Source organism: Ovis aries, chromosome 4 (assembly GCF_016772045.2).
Source record: "Ovis aries strain OAR_USU_Benz2616 breed Rambouillet chromosome 4, ARS-UI_Ramb_v3.0, whole genome shotgun sequence".
NCBI classification, from domain to species: Eukaryota; Metazoa; Chordata; class Mammalia; order Artiodactyla; family Bovidae; genus Ovis; species Ovis aries.
In genome coordinates, this window is record NC_056057.1 from 66,996,250 (window position 1) to 67,015,166 (window position 18,917).

General features: G+C 54.8%; 1 protein-coding gene and 1 pseudogene across 2 annotated transcripts in view; both read right to left on the reverse strand.

Annotated features, from left to right (window-relative positions):
• Window positions 1-3,026: 3,026 nt before the first annotated feature.
• MINDY4 (MINDY lysine 48 deubiquitinase 4) overlaps window positions 3,027-18,917 on the reverse strand; it is a 119,317-nt gene continuing 103,426 nt past the window's right edge. The window contains exons 16-18 of one of the 2 annotated variants that reach the window (XM_012176869.4): window positions 16,748-16,928; window positions 16,096-16,168; window positions 3,027-5,343 (exon numbers count right to left, since the gene is read on the reverse strand). In XM_012176869.4, coding sequence (XP_012032259.2) covers window positions 5,295-5,343; window positions 16,096-16,168; window positions 16,748-16,928 — 303 coding nt within the window. In that variant the 3' untranslated portion in view covers window positions 3,027-5,294. Of the gene's footprint in view, window positions 5,344-16,091; window positions 16,169-16,747; window positions 16,929-18,917 lie in introns of those variants that run through there. The other variant, XM_012176870.4, reaches the window with a different exon arrangement.
• On the reverse strand, window positions 6,104-16,075 carry LOC132659690 (oxysterol-binding protein-related protein 9-like; annotated as a pseudogene).

The window sequence follows — 18,917 nt, forward strand, 5'->3', positions numbered from 1 at the left end:
GGCAGATAGAGTCAGCCTTCCCAGCATATGTGCTCTTTTCCACCTGAAGACCTCTGTGGTGGTCTGGTTTCCAAGAGACGCCTGTGAAGGAGAAACGTCCTAGGAGGACCCTTAATTACGGATTTCTCTCTGATCAGTTCCCCCATTTGTAAAGAGAAGTCCTTTGGTGTCTTTCTGAGGAACAGGATGGGTATTTTATGGGAATGTGGGCTGGACAGCAGGATGAAGCACCATGATATGAAAATGGCATGGAAGGAGGGGTGGGAAGGCAGACTGAGTATTTGGTCAGGGTGGGTGTTCTCCCCTCTCTCATGCACAGTGGGTCTGCTGGAGCAGCGACCCCAGCAACGTAGAGGCCCTTGTCCTGTGCACCCCAACCCACGGGAAGTCTGCCTGCCCACTGGTCCAGCCCATCTCTCGTCCTGCATTAAGCAATCTCCATTATCACAAATGCCTGGCATTTTTGCCTGGCAATTATAGCTCCCACAGGCCTCTGAGGATTAGGGCATGATTAGGGAGTGAGGAGCCCCACTCCAGTACTCTTGCCTGGAAAATCCCATGGACGGAGGAGCCTGGTGGGCTGCAGTCCATGGGGTCACGAAGAGTCGGACACTACTGAGCGACTTCACTTTCACTTTTCACTTTCATACATTGGAGAAGGAAATGGTAACCCACTCCAGTGTTCTTGCCTGGAGAATCCCAGGGACGGGGGAGCCTGGTGGGCTGCCGTCTATGGGGTCGCACAGAGTCAGACACGACTGAAGCACCTTAGTAGCAGTAGGAGCAGCAGGGAGTGAGCAGGACTCTGGTGGTTGGGGAGAAATATTTGCAGATGGATTCAGCGGCCTCTTTACCCCCTGCAAGTGTCAGGATCATGTAAGGAATCAGTGGCCAGTGAGGATCATCCATGGGGCCACCACTGGCAAAGGCCACAGCACTGGCTCCCCCACCACTGGCTCCTTGCTTTCCCACTAGGACTGCCCCCCTGGGGCCACCCCAGTAGCCCTGGATGTGCCCCTTTCTCTGCCCCACATCCACACCCCTGGCAAGGAGGAAGGTGAAGGAGAGCTCTGAGCAGTCCTTGTCTCCAGAGAAAACACCCCCATCTCGGGACCTGTTGTCTCAGGTCTTCACCTCCTCAGCCCCCTCTCCTAATCCTCAGAGCCTCTCACTCACGTCATCCCCAACGAGACCAACCGACATCATGGACTCTGATGGGCTTACCTGGAAGGATCTTCCATCCAATTCTCCGCTTGTCAGAACCCATCCTGACTCACGGTTGAGGTTAGACTCGGTGTTGAGGCGCTTCTCCTCACTCATGCTGGAAATATGATGAGCAAACACTTCCCCGGCCCTTGTGATGTGCAGCCTTGCTCCCCCCATCACGGTGTACTGATGCCTCTCGTCCTCATGATGACCTGATGAGGGCTCACTTTACTGATGAGGAAACAGGTCCAGAGAGCTTAGGTCAAGTGCTCACAGCTACACAGGCAGGAAGCAGTGATTCAGGACTAAACCCAGGCCTTCTGGTCCCGATGTGACTGCTTCCCCGTGTCTATACGGTGCTCCACTTGCTCGCTCCTTCGGTGTTTCTTCATTATGGGGATGACTCCTGTACTTCCAAACTGTGACCCCACTAAGCTCTAGGGTAGGGCTTCCAAGGCTCCCCCTCACCACTCCCAGCCCTCCCAGGAACCTGGGCCCACGGCTGCCCACTCTTCCATCGGCAGTGCTTCTGACGGGCCAGGCCCCAGCCCGGCTCCTGACTTCTGGCTCAGACACACACAGAGACCCTGGGGAGCAGTCAGGTGGGGCCTGGACAAAACCCCATCTTAGGATTTCCCCCAACGCCCCTCTAATCCCTGGCTCGGCTCTGATCCCCAGGGAGTTCTTACAGCTCTTCTGGAAACTCTTATCTATGCATCCACTGTGTAGAACTTAGAGAGACAGATGTGAACAGTTCTGCCAAGGTTGGCCCATCACACCGGCCAGCTGCAGGAGAAGGTGAGAAAGCACTGGGCTGGCAGTGAAACAGGCCAGCAGGTAGCGAGGGCTTCACTGAGGAGGCATCTATGTGCTGGGATCCCCTTCCCCACTTCCTCCTAATAAAGCATCTCCTCTCCCGAAGCCAAGGGAGGGAGGCTTCAAGAAAACTCCTCGAAAGCCTGTCATGTGAGCCCTACAGTGTGGGACTGTCCTTGACTCCCGCCTGGGGATAACGAGATGCCACTGCTCCCAACAGGTGGCAGCAGACAGGCAGCCTGAGGGGAAAAGGTCCGAGCAGGTGAAGACGTGCTGGTGCTTTGCTTGGTCCCAGCATGGATCCTGCAGAAGGAAGACTCCAGTCTTTCTGGAGTTGGGGAAGGAGGGGGGTTGACGCCACTGGAAGTGGGGGTGGGGCCAGTGCTGGGCGCCTCTGTGAGCTCCAGCTTGGGGATGAGTCACCTGACTCAGGAGGGACCCCTGTGGGTTAGCGGTCCCCCATAAGACTAGCAGGAGGAGGAGGAACTTTCCAGGGATGAGAGCATGAACTTCGGTATTGCCATCAGCCTGGTCTTATTGTCCACACTGCCAGAAGAGCAGTGGAACCAGACTGCCCTTTCATCCAGAGACCAAGACCACTGAAAAGAAGTCCAAGCGGAAATGCAGACAACGCTCCTTGGTCTCCGAGGGGGACTGGTCCAGGAGGCCCCAAGGGTACCAAGTCCCAAGGATGCTCAAGTCCCATAGCTGGGCTCTCACTATCCGCTGGTGCAGAATCCATGGATAGAGGGAGCCAACTGTAATGAGAAAGAATTAAGCTGCTTCCTGCTCGCACCCCACAGAGGTCTGCTTGTTCAACAAACTGGCTCCCCCGTGCACGTGCAGGCCAGAGAGGGAGCAGCCAGGCCCAGGTTCAGCCCTTGAGAGGCCACTCAACTCTAGGATATGGTTCTTAACCTTCTGGGGGGAAAGAGAGGGACTTGTTTCAAGATCAAAGCCGTGAGGCAAGCTACAAACTCTCTCCACAGAAAATTACACAAATGTACACGTGCACAAAAATTTTAATATAATTTGGGGGCACTATGGACCCTCACCCACAGTCTCCTCGAAAACTCCGCAGCCCAGATGGGAAAGCCATGTACAAGGAGGCAGGGCCTACAATTCATTCCTACAAGTTTGGCAGCGGCACCGTGGGCTCATTCTGATTTGTAGACCTGGAAGAGGGTGGTGTCAGGCTTTGCTCATCTTCCTTTCCAGAAAATTCCAGGCCAGGGGCGTCATACTGCACTTGTACCTGTGTCTTGGCTTCTAGAAAAAGTGCTTTTGTAATTTGTTGGAACTGAGCTCCTCAAGCAATGCTGGGAATATTTTGATTTCTCCAGCTCCGCCAATGGTGCCCTGGTCAGGAGGTTAAGTGTTTTATTGAAAAGACACACTTTTCCTTCCCAGGCTGATAAACAAGGCTGCTGCAGGGAAACCGACTTCCTCCCCCGGGTTGCTCAGCTGGAGCGGCCTAACCCTGGCCAAGGAAAACAAATGCGTAAACATTTCAGGGACATATAGGAAGCGTTTCTGCTGGACGCCTGCAGTGAATGGCCACTGGAGTTTACACAGCAAACCCCACGGGGCCCTCGGCACAGCCGGGACAATACACTCCTGGCCTCTCACTTCCCTCCTGGCTCCTACTTGCTGCTCCCCAAAGACCCATAGTCCCGCCACTGCTTTTACCCAGCCCGTGAAAGCACTAGCCAGGCTTTTTAGTGGTCACCACCAAACGCCAGCTTTGCCTGCTGTATGCTTGGCTCTTAAAGAGAAGGGGGGTCTCCTTTCAGCCAGCACTGCAGGGGGAGCAAAACCCCCGAGCTCTTTGTGTCCTGAGCCTTAAGGGGGGACATGGAAGCTGGAGAGTGGCCGCCATCCAGTGTCTACAATTCTCCCTGGGTCAGGGCAGATGTGGGGGGAGCCCGTGCCTGGTCCTTGAGTGTGAACACTCTCCTCTGCAGGCCCCACTCAGAATCCCAGCCAAGTACTTGAGGGGCACAGCCAGGCGCGTGTGGGCTGGGGGTGGGGGTGCCTCTTCCATGATGCTGCTCCTGACTCCCACGTGGACAGCCAGGTGACAGAGGTTCCTGGAGGCCGTGTTCTACTTCTGGGTGCCCTCGCTCAGTCCACCGTTGTGAGCCACTGCAGAGGGGTCGGTAGCTTCAGTTTTTGACAAAACTCTCTCTGGTCTCCTTCACCAGCCTCCCATTTCATTTCTGTGCTTGCTCGTGCTCCTGTTTGGAATCCGTGGGATGTAAATTATTGGAATGAAGGAGGCTCCAAGTACAATTTTCTCTTCACGGGTGACTATGGAGTCTTCCCCGTTCCCACGTGCTCTACCCTTCCCACCTACTCTACCCTCAGTCTGGAGTGTGAGTGTCTCCATGGGCTCTGCCCACCCCCATTTCAGCTGGTTTTCTCCACACATGCCCCACTGCAGTCACACAAGGGACCACACCTAGCCCCTCTTCTCATCGTCAGCTTGCTGTCCTCCGGCGCCAAAAGGCCCCTCCCTGGAAGGTTCTCTCCCCCGCACCTGTTTGGCCATACCCTCTGGATGCTCACGCCCGTCCTCATGGGGACTCGCAGGCATCGAGGTCAGCCCTGAGATGGGATCCCAGGAGGCCTGAGTTACTCCTGGTCAGCACAGCTTATGGAGCTTGGTGCCTCAGACGTGGGGCTGATCAAAAGAAGGCAGGCCAGACCATAAGCCCAGCCAGGGACACCTCTGGGCCACAGGGTATGGCTCACATAGAGACCCTTACTGGGTGATGACTGAGCCCACAGGTCTCCAGGGCTCTGGCCCCCTCCACCCGTCACCATCGCCCCAGCTATAAACCTCGCAAACCTCATGCTTCCTTTGCAGCAACAGAACAAATGAGACTGGCCCTCAGCACAGATCTGACTCCTGGTTTATAGAAGCCAACTCTCAGAAATAACGAGTGCCCTGGATCCCTCAGCTGCCCACATCAGAGGCTGGACGAGGGCATGGCCCAGCAGAGAGCAAGGGCAGGGTGCAGAGAAAAGGCAGCAAGGGCCCCACCAGCCTCCCCTGGCAGTCACAGCTCCGCTGGGAGGGGCCACACAGCAGCGCGCTGGGCCCGAGTCACTCCCTGGCAGGCCCTTCACGGAAGAGGCAGGGAGGTTTCGGATGCTTCTGGGGCAGCGCTGGTTCAGGTGCTGGCCCAGACGTGTCCCTGAGGCCTGGGAGCTCCGCCATCACCCCTAGTAACGAGCACTGGAGCCATGAGGCTCATCCCCACAGAGGGTCACAGGATGGGTTCCGAGCCGTTCCAGTTCACTGATGCCCCCTTCCACCTAAGAACAGAGGGACAGAGAGTTAGAGCTTCGGGGCCACAGAGGAACTATCTCTTGTCCTCACTCACCTGATCTCCCTTCTCCAGGGCTTCGAGGATTTCAAGTTTCATCATGTCCACGTCACCCTTCCACACCCACAGACAAACCTACACACCGGGTCCCTATAAGACAAACGCACCCAAAACCCCTCAACAAGCCAAGTGATCTACACACATCTGAGTCCAGGCACTCTTTGTGGGGGGGCCGGATGGTGGCACTTTAAAGGCACATGGGAAGACCCAGATATGGAGAAATCCTGGAGGTTTCAAGGCATGGAAGGGGGTCCAGTCGCCGGAGCCCAGAAAGGTAGGCAGGGGGCATAGGGAGCCCGCAGAGGCGGCACCATATAGGACCTAGGAGAATTCGCAAGAGTTCAGGCCTTTGCTCTAAAAACCACAAGAAGTTAATGAAGTGCTGTGAGCAGTTCAGTAAAACACAGGTTTGCATTTTCAAAAAATTACTTTAGGAAGCCTTAAGAAGCAGTGAGTACAATTAAATAGGAGTCCAGAGTTAGACAGGGCTTCCCCGGTGGATCAAATGTAAAGAATCTGCCCACAATGAACGAGACTCGGGTTCGATCCCTGGATTGGGAAGATCCCCTGGAGAAGGAAATGGCAACCCACTCCAGTATTCTTGCCTGGAGAATCCCATGGACAGAGGAGCCTGGCAGGCTACAGTCCACGGGATTGCAGTGAGTCGGACACAACTGAGCAACTCACACTTCAGCAGAATTAGATATAATTTAATAATAGTTCAATCCCCAAATTAAAGTTATTATAGGAAAGACCAGCACTTAATTTTAATATTAATACATGGAATTAGTTTTCTATAAAGGACTGAGAGGATCACATTTATAGCAGGTGGAATATTTCGGAAAACTCTGGCATTGGGTGCATTATACACAAACGTACATCCTAACATTATACAAACCAGGAAACAGATGTTGCATACCTCAATAGCAGTGCTAGAACATGGAGTCTGAGGCTGGAGTTTTGAAATGTTTCCCAGGGTGTGGGGTTTGGGGAGCAGACATTTTCAAAACCTAAAATTTTACAAGTCAAAATTGAAACTGTCACAGAGAGGGAAGAATGGGACATTTTTCTTACTTTAATTGTACATCTGCATTGGAAAGCCCAATACAAGCAGGCCTCATTTTATTGAGCTTTTCTTTATTGCACTTTGCAGATACGGGGCGGGGGGGGGGGTTTGTTTGTTTGTTTGTTTACAAATTGAAGGTTTATGGCAACCTTGCATCGAACAAGTTATCAGCACCATTTTTCCAACAGTATTTGCTTACTCTGCGGTTCAAGCTGTTTCATTATTACTATCTTTGTTACAGTTATCCATGATCAGTGATCTCTGACATTATCACAAAAGATTACGACTCACTGAAGATCATGATGTTTAGCATTTTCGGCAATAAAGTATTTCCTAATTAAGATATGCACATTGTTTTTTAGACATAATTCTATTGCATACTTGACAGACTACAGGATAGTGTAAACCTAACTACATCATACCCACTGGGAAACCAACAATTCGTACGACTCGCTTTACTGCATGGGTCTGGAACGAACCCACATCTCTGAGGTCTGTGTCCCTGAGATTGCACCTGCAGCAAGAAGGGAGTGAACAGCTTCTCTCAAAGTAAGACTGTTGCATTTTCCAACCGAGTACGTAGAAGCACCACGAAGTTTCAGTTGTGGTTCACCATAAAGCCAGCACTTTCTGTCTTCATGAATAACCTAGAACCCCACTGAATTTCTCTCCTTCCTTCCTCAGGCTTCTGCTCTTTGCCTTTCTTCATGACTGTGCCTGCCTTTCGGGACCCCATCTACGTCTCTGAGTTTCCAGTTGAGAGGGACAGCCTTGCAGAGGCAGGGGGATTCATACTCGCTCTGTTCTTCCAACCTACTTTCCTCCCGATGACCAGCAACTTCTTGGTCTCTGTAAAGACTGTACAACCCCCACGGAGGATTTTTCACACTTTACATCATTCCATTTCCCTTCAAGTGAGCAAAAAGATTGCTTGTCATTTGGAGAAGAAAAAAAAAAATCTTAGTGTAATTTTGTGCTTCTTGCTCCCATAGAAAGGTGTGGTGTGGGTGACAATATTTGCATATAGCTCATTTTGGAACAATTAATACGGCATTCTCCTCCTAGCTCCACCGAGGCCTCCACCCTGTCCAGGGCTTCCATAACTCCCCAGGGAAAGTAAGCATGTAATGGCTGTCACAGTCTAGACACCAGGCACAGCCCTGCCCTGTGCCATGTGTGTCAAGTGACAGTTCAGGAAATTTTCATCTGGTCCAAATACGAACATTGGAATGCATCTTCTTGTTAAAACACTCGGCATAAAAGGCTATGGATGATGGAAGAGCTGCTCAGCCACGGATGTTAAACTATTTTAAGAAACCCTCCAAAATGAGCTCTGCATTCCCTTCAATGTCATTTGGTAGTGTCCTGGGATACTGCATGATTGCACCCAAAATGGGGCTGTATGGTTTTTGGCAAATTGGTTCTTTTCTCCCTGCATAAAAGGCTAAGAGAGGTACCATTTCATTACCCAAACCATTTGGTCCCTGGAATCCTTCCAGTCTCAGATACTCAGAGGCAGGTCTGGATATGCAAAAAGTTTATACACATTTCTAGAAGAGAGTTTCTCCCAAGAGTAACTGTTGGAAGAACTACCTTAACAAGATCCATTCCAAGCCTAACCTGTGATAAGAAATGCAGGATAACCTCTCATGCTCCTCCATGGACCCAACCTCTGCTTCATCATCAGTCATGTCTTGTGCATCAACAAGGTCAGCATCACCTGTTCCACTGGAATGTGGATTAAGTGATTCTTTGGTACCCAAGTGCTTTAGACGGTGTCCTGAGGTGCTGTGTTGTTGGCACTGAGATAGATCTAGAGGAACCTATTAGACGCTTTGGGGTTGAGCTAATTTGATGCATCAGAGCATCCATCACTGCTTAAAGGAGAGATACTGGGACGGTGTCTGGAGACAACTTAGCAGCCCCGGAAGGAGTCAGGCTGCTGCTTGGTGAAGAGTGCCCACTGCCTGCCCTACTGGCACAGGACCCTGATGACATCTCAGGGTAGCTAATAGAGGTCCAGCTGGTGGGGAAGACGGATAGAGCTCTGACTTCCACAACCGAGCAGGCTCTGGAGGTAAGATAAGCTGAGAAGGGTTGCGATGACCACAGGTTGCAAGGGAGTAAGTGGACCTACTGGGCTAACAGCACTTGGGCAGCCTGCAGCCACACAAGGCAGAGCTTCATTGATTCTACCATGCAACTGGAGGTTTTCAGTTTGCTTTCTCTGTTCATCATCTTTGCAGTTTGGAAACACATCGTTAAAAGCCTTTTACTGTTAAGATTTGTAGTGGAGAAGGCAACGGCAGCCCACTCCAGAGGAGCGTGTGTATGTGTGTTAGTCACTCAGTCGTGTCTGACTCTTTGCCACCCCGTGGACTGTAGTCCACCAGCCTCCTCTGTCCATGGAATTTCCCAGGCAAGAATATTGGAGTGGGTTGCCATCCCCTACTCCAGGGAATCTTACTGACTCAGGGATCAAATACAGATCTCCTGCATTGCAGGCAGGTTCGTTGCCAACTGAGCCACCAGGGGAGCCTGTAGAGGGGCATCAGCTTCGGTAAAGCTCCTACCAAAATCTTAGACACTAGGAGCACATCCTGAATCCAGATGCCCAGATGAAAGGCAGAGAAAGGAGCGACATTCCTGCCCACAGCCTGCCTCCAGACAGGCACCAGGGACCCAGATTTGCAAAGGAGAAACTACTGCCAAGACCAGTTTGGATTCTTGCCTCCAGTCATGGAGAGAATGAGGGGAAGAGTCAGAAATAGAGCAGACTTCCTGTATCCCTATAAGATCCACCCTTAGCCTGGTCCCCAACGCCCTTCCCTCATCCCTCTCCATCCCTCTCAGCCTCACCCTCCCCATACCGACAGGCAGACAGAAGCTTCTCCTCTGAGCTCCCAATTTGACAAAATAGAGTTTGGCTTCAGTGCAGGGGTGAGTCACTCTCATCTGCTGCTAGCCGCCCATGTCACACCGATCAGTCACTGAATCCTAAGGTCAGGCTGTGGGGTTGATGTTGGCTTTGACGCTTTCCATAGAGGTAACCAACCCACTGCACCCTGGCCAACAGGTGCTGAGGCAGGGAGAGTAGTAGAAACACAGAAAGAAAGCAGTCTACAACTACAACAGGAAAGCATGTTTTAAAATTGAAAGAGCTGAAATGCTGGGATGCTGTTTATGAAGGGGTTGAATGGTTCCCCAGGGGGTATGGTTCTGAAAGTCTGTGGGCCAATTACAAGGATGAATAGAACTCTAAACATGCAATCAGGGGCTGACAGAGAAAGGGAAGGGTGAAATGGAGCGGCTTCTGAGTGGGCTGCTGCTGCTAAGTCGCTTCAGTCGCGTCCGACTCTGTGCGACCCCATAGACAGCAGCCCATCAGGCTCCCCTTTCCCTGGGATTCTCCAGGCATGAACACTGGAGTGGGTTGCCATTTCCTTCTCCAGTGCATGAAAGTGAAAAGTGAAAGTGAAGTCGCTCAGTCGTGTCCGACTCTTAGCGACCCCATGGGCTGCAGCCCACCAGGCTCCTCCATCCATGGGATTTTCCAGGCAAGAGTACTGGAGTGGGGTGCCTTCTCCGTCTGAGTGGGCAGGCAGCATCAAAGCTCACTCAGCTATGAAGAAGGAGGCTGAAGGTGTGAGAGTTTAGAGCAGGGCTCCTCAGCGTGGGCACAGTGGGTATTCGGGGCTGGATAGTTCTGTTGTGATGGCTGTCTTGTGCACCGCATGACATCTGACACCCTCCCCCCAACCAAGGACATCCCAAAATGTCCCCAGATGTTGCCAATTATCCCCTGCAGAACAAAATTGGCCCCAGTCAAGGACCACTGGCTCAGGGGTTGAGCTCAGGGAAGATGCGGTGGTCCCAAGCTCAGGTCCACTCAGCGTCATGGGCAGGCCCATCTCATGATCACAACTGAATCTCTTTTCTCTCCGGCAGCCATCAGTGAATAGTAACCTGCCTCCACAGATTCTGAACACTGACAGAACTCGTGTATTTCAGAGGAAAAAAAGATGACTTGCTGTACCAGCAAGGAGAAGAGAGCAGGCGTGCTTTTAAAGCCACCAGAGCTGACCTGTAGAGATACACCCCGGAATTGCTCTCACTCGCTTTGGATTTCCAGACAAGCATCCAGTGTGCCAGCATCCCATCCTAGGTGCCAGCCGCTGGCAGCCAGAGCAGCTAGAGGATGAGCCCCACGCGCTGCCTCTCACCTGAGAGCCTGGCCAGGGCTGTGCCCTCTGTTAGGGGAATATACAGACTGAAACCACCCACCCTGGCCAGGAACCATAGGAACCAATCGCGTGAGTTATTTTACAACAGGAGGTCCTGGTAAGGAACACGGAACAAGCTACCATCAAACTGAAGAGTTCAGGAAAAGGTGGAAAGGAGACGCCACATGCCCGACCACCTCCCAGAATCCTTTTCGCTGGCATCCATCTTGGCTGAGCAACGCGTGCTTCAGCAGCAAGGACCCTGAGTCAGAACGATTGCCCAGAGACCACCCGGAAACCAATCCCATCCCCATAAGACCCGAGACTGCGAGCCACGGGCAGAGCAGCTCCCCTGGGCTCCCTTACCCTGCTGCTCTCCGCCCGGGCACCCTTCCCAGTAAAGTCCTTTGCGCTGTCAGCACCTGTGTCTCCCCGGACAGTCGAGTGTTAGACAAGAGCCCACTGGTGTTCCCGCAGCACCTCCACCTGCAATGACCATCCTCCCTGCCCACCCCGCACCCTGCAGGGTCAGCTCTAGGACCCCTCCTTCCAGAAGTATCCTTCCTCAGAACTGCTGTCAGGCTCCCCCACCATACTGTCGTGCTGTCTCCCTCTCCTGCTAGACTGTGAGCCCCTAACGCGCAGAGCTGGTCTCACTTGCCTCCATCCCCTCCATGACCGCTGGCTCAGGGCTGGGCTCCCAGGGGTGCTGCTGAGCGGCCACACCCCCTGCACACCCACTACCCCTGCTACCCCTGCTCAAGCCGGGGCACCAGCAGGAAAACCTGAGTCTTCACACTGCACTCCCCTTCTCCTTTGACCGCAGTGGGCATTGAGAAGGCCCACCTCCCCTCCCTTCCCTTCTGTCTCCTCCCCACACATCCTCAGCCAACCTCGCGTGTGAGTCCCCCAAGGTCTCCAAAGGAAAGGGAATGCTTTCTCTCAACTTCACAACAGCTCAGGGAAGGCACCATTATACCCAGTCGACAGATGGGAAGTGGAGGTCCAGACTGAGCCAGACCCGGAAGTCGTGCCACATGACGGTGGCAGAGCCAGGACTCAATTGGGGCCTCCAGACTCCCGTTCAATGCTGTGCATCATGGTGTCGCATATTCCATGAACAAGGAACACCACGGGCAGCTGTGCCTGTGGGCTGCAGGGGGGGACTCAGAAGAGGGGGGCTGGGCGGCAGGAGCACTCAGGGAACCCTCCCTCAGCAGGTGAGAGGCACTGTGAAGACGGCACCGAGGCAAGAAGGGTGTTTGCAGAGATTCTTCAGGCCGGGGGAAGCAGCAGAGGGAGGTGGGTGCTCAGCTACAGCCCCTCAAAGGCACCGTCCCAGCTGAAATTACATTTTCCATTTTTCGTCTGATCCTCCAAACAGAAACATCTGTGGCCCAGCCCCAGGCCCCAGTTATGAGTTCTTTCCTCTTTTCTCTGGCCTGTTGACAACCGTTTCATTTTCTCTCCCCCATTCTACTGAGGCTGGAAGCTTGAGAGAGGTTACTGTGTGTGCCTTGTTTGGAAATGACCATAAATCAGGCTTTTTTTTTTTTTTTTTGAGATGGTTAGAGAACAGAGGAGGGAGGAGGGTAGGGGACAGACACAAGCAAAGGTAACAAGGAGCTTCTCTGAGGCCAAGGCATGCGTTACACTAGAGAGTGGAGGTGGTCCGGGACCTCGGGTGGGTTCCAATTAGGATGCTCTTCTCCAAAGTCTGGCAGTCTGGTCTTGTGCAATGTCACCATGGCAACAAAGCCAGGTGGCGGGAAGTCACCCTGCCCGTTCAGTGACCTTCCACTGGGCTGGGACAGCACGGACCTAAGCTCCAGGCTCTGCACTGCTCTTGACTTGGGGTGTGGCCTGGGGCCAGACCCCAACCCTAGAGAACCCTGTCCGTAGAAGGAAGGGCCATGTCAGATGTTGTCCAAGGGCCTTTCTGTGGATCCAAGCAGGCTGCCAGATGGCCAGGCACGTGGCATGCCTCGTGCGGGTTAGTGTGAGTGTCAGAGGCTCTTACAGGGCCACAAGAGCTGAGTCTGAGGGTGGGCAGTGCGTCTCTTCCTGGATTCCACAGAGTTGATTCTGAACTTGACTTCTGTCCGTTTGTGAACTCTGAGAGCAAGACGCAAGTCTCATCCAGCTGTTTCTTGCATAGAGTCAAGTCCAGAAGTTTCATGAGGTTGGAGTGATGATGGAGAAATCCCACCTGCCCTCAAGTTGGTCTATGCTGCTGTGAGAGCTCGCTGTCTTTCAGCAGGTGCTTGGACTCTAACTGGCCTTGGAAAGGACCTGAGCTTGGGCCATACGTGCTTCCTGTCAAGGCAGCGGCACCTATCCCCCAAGAAACTGGGCCCCAGCTCTAGTGGGTCTCGCTGACCTTGAAGGCCACTTTCCCAAGTTTTTCCCTTTGAGCTGTTTGAGAATCTGGGATGAAAACAAAATGCAAAGCCTTTGTAATCCAACCCCTTGGAACAGGATTCCAGGAGGCCGGGCCTGCTGTTTCCCATTACAGTGGTATGTTATCTGATGGGTACACAGGGGGAAAAAATCCCGCATTCCCTCCACTCACTCACCCACTCAGCTTTCCGGGAATGATGCTGGGAAGACTTGTGCCGTGTTAACTACCCAGAAGGACCCATCAGGGTAGAGCAAATGATGGGAGATGTTGAACTGGTCTCAGCAAAGTCCACACAGGGGGTGCAGCACTCAGACCTGGGGGGGCAGGGGGCAGCCAGCAGAGCCAGGAAGGAAGTACCTCAGGGCCAGTGTGTCAGAGCAGGCCAGACGCTGGAGGCTCAGCATCTCATTTGATGTCTGACCCTCACCAGGCAGCCAGGGAGGGTGAGGGGGAGGTGGACACCACCCCCACCAGCCACCAGAGCATCAGTTCTCAAAGAGCCGCCCTAGGACAGTGGCACCTACAGCCTCTGGGTATTTGAGAAATGTAGGTTCTCAGGCCACATCCCAGACAGACTGAATCAGAAGCTCGGAGATGAGGGGGGGGAGGATGTGGGATTTGTGTTTAACCACACCCCTCCAGGGGAGGCCCACTGAAGCCTGGGGACCACACTCTAGAGCAAACGTTCCCTGTGAGGGGACAAACACAGACATGCTGGACCACTGATCCCCTCAGCCATCAGGGAACTGTGTGGAGTCTGGGCCAACCAGGAGCCCAGGCCAGTTGTCCCAAACCCTGTGTGTTGCCCACATATGACAATTTCCTATCTGTGACAAGCACTAAGGAGCTCTGCTGGAGGAGATGCCAGGACTCAGTCTGGCCCAGGCTGCTCCCGTGACAGTGAGCAGGGACGGATGAGGGCGGGGAAGGGACTCAGCCTGGACCGCCTGCCGCGGGCCAAGGGCTCAGGGCAGCCTCTCCAGATCATTTCACATGCCATCATTTCACTGGTTCATTTCAGGGCTCATGGCCCCACCCTGGAACAGGGGTAGGTCCTAGGAGGAGAGATAGCTGACAGAAGAGGGAGAGGAGACTCAGGCCCACGTTCACACTTGGATGTCTCTGGACTGACCAGAGCCCCAAGTCATTCTCAAGCACTTGTCACTCAGGGCTGAGTCTATAAAGCCCAGTCCCTGGACCCCTGGGAGGCACCTGGTGAGTCGAGTTCTGCAGCAGAAGCATTCTCAGGAAAGGAAGAGTTACTCCAGAGAGGGCCAGTGAAGAGGCTCGGGCAGTGGGCCACCAGGGGTGCTGCAGAGACAGACTTTCCTGCAGAGGCCTTCAGAGAAAGGGCCCAGGGGTTTGGAGGTGGGCAGAGCCTGTGTCCAGGGCGTGGTCCAGAGCCCCACTGGGCAGACCCTCCTGCAGGAAGGATGCCCGGCGGCCCCCACCCTGTCCTGCAGGAGGCGCCAAGGTCGGTGTCACCTCCTTCCCCCACTGCTGCCCGTCTCTCATCACTCTGAATGAGTGGCCCTTTGTACATGAAAGGAAAGCGGGCTGCGTGTGCCTTTAATCCTCCCGACGAAAGAAACGCCGGCACATGACCCCACAGGAATGCTCCACCCCGGCCCGGCGGGCAGGCAGGTGGATGGATGAACAGATGGACGCACGAATGGGGGACAGGCAGATGTCCCCACACCTCCTCTATGTCCCTTCCTGTGTTTGTAGAGCCTACTTTCTCTCCTTGGCTCCATTCAAGGGCTCACTGGCCTGTGGGTGGCTGGGCAGCAGCCCTAGGCTCCTGGTGAGCCCCCTGGATCTCAGGCGGTCAGAGATGCGGGGCCCCAGACATGGCCCACATCCTCCACCCCAACCGCCACCACTTCACAAACAGGAAAACAGAGGTTCCGCCCAAGGTCACTGGGAGTCGTAAGCGGCTGAGACAATAATAACCAGGGCTGTGCAAGGCACTTGGTGATATCCTGGGTACTCTTCATGACAGCCGTGTGAGCCAGCAACCCCACTTTACAGACGACAAAGTGAGGCACAGACAGAAGTCCGATGGCTCAATGACAGAAAGCGGCAAGGCCGGGATCCAAACTCTGGGACCCACACTGGCAAGTTCTCCCGCTCCCCTGCTGGAAGCCGGGTCTCCTCCCTCCCGGCCTGCCCGTCCCACGGCACCCTGAGGCCTCTGAGTCGCCGCCCAGAGGCTCTGCGAAGGGTCAGCCCGAGCGCTGGCAATTCCCCCTGCCTCCCTGCCACTGAGTGCCGCCCCAGCCCTGGGCCTGGTCAGAGAACTCCTGAGTCAAGGAGTCCCATGGCCTGATCCTCAGGCTCCCTAGAGAACCAGGGTCAGGTGAGAGGACTGGAGGACCCCCACTGCCTTGGAGGCTCCAGGGTGCCTCCACTGGGTGTTCAGAGGGCTCCACCTGCACCAGCAGAAGGTCCGGGGCCGCCCCTCCCCGACGCAGAGGCGTCGCTGCTCCAGGAGGCCATGGCCGAGCACACCCTGGCCCGGCCGGGTCCTCCTCGCTTCTGATCCTATTCAAGTGCCCCACTGCCCCACCCCCGACACCACCAGGTAACCTCACCTGTTCTTCCTCCTTTGGGCCTAACAGTACTCATCACATCTGGCAGCTGCTGCCTTGAATGAGGAGGGGTCTCAAGAGGCACCAACTCACCACCCCCACCACCTGACACGGGGCATTTTAACAAGCTGTCTGAAGACACGTCATCTCACAAATCACACGCTTCTCCCTGGGCTCCAGTGACCACAAAATGCCACATATGAACCAGCCCCAAGCGTTGAGTCTTTCCAGTCTGCGGGGGTCCTCCATTTCCCATCACACACACCCCTCCTAGGTGGGGACAATCCAGGAACCTCATTCTCCTTCCTACAGGCCACCCCCCACCACTGCTGCACCCCACCCCCCACCCTTCCACCACCACTCAGGCAAGGCTCCGAAGTCAGAGATGCGCCTGACTCACTTGGTTCTGATGCAGAGCTCAAGGGGAGGGACGAGGCCGTTGTCTCTGTCCTCAGGGACGGTCTGGGTGGTGTCTGGGGAGGAAGGGAGAGAGAGAGGCGCACGGTCATCAGCCAGGCCCAGGCTCACCCGAGGTCAGCATCAACAACCCTACTCCTCGAAACTGACTTCTCAGGCAGCTACCGCTCTTCTCTCATTTGGACCCTCCCTGGTTCCTGCCCGTCAGCTCTGACCCAGATACCACAGAACCTACTCACTGGCTTCCCATCTCCAGTCTCTACCCCACCCTCCTGCTCCACTTCAGCTACCAGAATAGTTCTTTCCAAAAACATCTCATCCCAGCACTCCCCCTGCTCCAGAACCTTCCATGGCTCCCCTCTGCCTGGAGAATAAAACCCCAAACTTGCTGGCATGATGCTCTTTCCTATGTAGCCTCCACCGCACCTTCCACCCTTTAAGCCCCCTGTTTCTCAAGGCCCAGTGCTGGCCCCCTCCTGCAGGAGGCCCTGCTCTTACTCGCCCTCTGATCCCCCAGTCCCAACAGTCGAGTCTGCATTGTTCTCTGCCTGCCCTGAGTGGGCGTGCTAAGGCCGGCATCCCCGACCAGTCTGAAGGCTCCCCGGTCACACAGGATGGGTGGGGAGGTGGCGCACCGATAGTCAGCCGGATTTGCTCCTGCTGGTTGGCCAGGCCATCGTAGTAGTACAGGTCGAAGAGCCGCTCGGTCCTCCAATCTCGCAGCAGCTCGAGCTGCTGGCTGAAGAGGACGCTGAAGTGGCTCTCACTGCACACCACCCAGATGGGGAACCTCGGGGTCTTCAGGAAGCAGCCCACCTGGACAAGGGACAGGGAGCAGGTGGAGATACCTGATGCAACGTGCCACCCAGGGAAGCAGGTTGGCGCGTCTTCTGTCCAACCCCAGGCCTGGGCTGACCTCAGCGAGGCCCTGTGGGGGATCCCAGCCTGTGTATGCTGCTCACTGTTACAGGGCTGTCCCTGCCCACTGAGCCCAGCACTCCCAGGGCCTTCGCCCCACAGACAGTCATAGGGAGATACCCCAGCCTGAAAGGCAGGCGTCACCCTCCCCTCATCTCCAGCAGCAAGCTGGCATGTGGTGCTGCCCATCCTGCCACTGAAGGCCCCTGCATGTACAGCCCCTCTGCCCCCATCAATGACCTCCTAACCGGCTCTTCCTATACCTTCCCCTCCCCAGCCGCAGCAACACAGGGCCTCTCACCAGTCCTCAAACTAATCCAGCAGGGCAAGCCTCATGCCTGCGCCCTGTCCATGAGTACACCTCCCTTCTCCTTCAGGTGCCGCATCATCTGGACGACCCAGTCAGAGAGCACTCATCATGCCCCCCTTCTGGCTCCCAGGGTGAGGATAGGAACTAGGTACCAAGTACCCACCCTCCTCTGCCACAGCGCATCCCTCCGCCCTACGACAGCATGTCTGCCTGCCTCTTGCACGGACTATATACCCTTAGCAGCAGTGCAGGGAGTATCAGTCGACATAAGCAAATGTTTGATAACCGAAGGTCCTGGTGATTGAAATGGAACATGAGCTAAGAATTTAGCTTGAAGACAGGTGGAGCTGGAGCCAGGGGGAGAAGGGAAGGAGGGCCTCTGGGTGAGCATCGATGGGTGATGCCAGGACAAATGTCCAGAGACCTTCAGGGAACAGCAGCCATCAGGGAAAAGCAGGGAAGGGGAGAATAATGGTGGAAGTTCCTGAGGAGGAGGTCCTTTGGAAAGTCCCCAGCAGAGGACCTTCATGGTGGAGGAGTGCTGCAGGCAAGGCAGATGCCTGGGATCAACATCAGGGCCCTCCTGTTGTTGGATCTGCGAAGGGGAGAGGCAGGGCCCGGCCCCCCACCCTACTCAGATGCATGGCTGGCCTGCCCCTCGGTGGCCAGACTTCGACACGCTCTCTCCCTGTCACCTGTGATTCCCAACCCTGGGCCCTGGCTGCTTCAGTTCTGTACATGCAGTGGGCCAGGCTTGATTCGGCCTAATCCCCACCAGCCCCGGGGAGATGTTTGCACACTCAGGTATTTACAGCCGCAGCCTGTGGATTAAGGAAAGAATGGGAATTATTTTTCCAGTGGGGAGATGGGCATACTTTCTCCGGGGCCCGTCCCTGAAGACTGGGCCTCCCATAGCCCACCTGGAGCTGGCATGTCTCGGCCAGAGAGGCTGTGCTCTGGGGAAATGCTTGCTTGTGAACCTTCAACAGAGGGTAGCAGGGTGAACTTCACGAAGTCTTCACTTTCTCATTATCCAAGCACCCTGCCCACTCCCTACTTGGCCCTGACCCCAGCCCCCTGGGAACAGTAAAGTGTGACTACAGAGCTCCCTCCTTGGTGAGGGGGGCAGGGAATTCGTTGTCTTAAGGGACGTGGCTGGACGTGCCTAAAGCCCACTGCAAACTTGGCTTCCGTTCCAGTTAAAAGAGGCTTTTCTGGTGAGGGCATCACCTCGAACAGGGAGCCCTGCAGACTGGGAAGCCAGTGCTCACTCACTGCAAGAAAAAGTGCTGTGCAGCCTGCCAGGAACCGGCGTCTGCAGAATCAGCCACCTTGAATTTTCCAGCAGAGGGACAAAAGGGCAGCTTGCCATCTAAGCAATGGTCAAAAGATTAAGGGCAAAAAAAGCTGCCCGGGGAATTTATAAATGAGTTTTCTCATTCAGGAGCCCCTTCCAATTGGGTGACTTTTTTCCAAAGACGAAATTCGCTTCCTGTGGATTCTAGGGTAGCTGACCAAAGGCCTGGGGCGAGGAAGGAGGGTGGGGGCACATTTCCCATCCCCCGGCACAGCCCCAG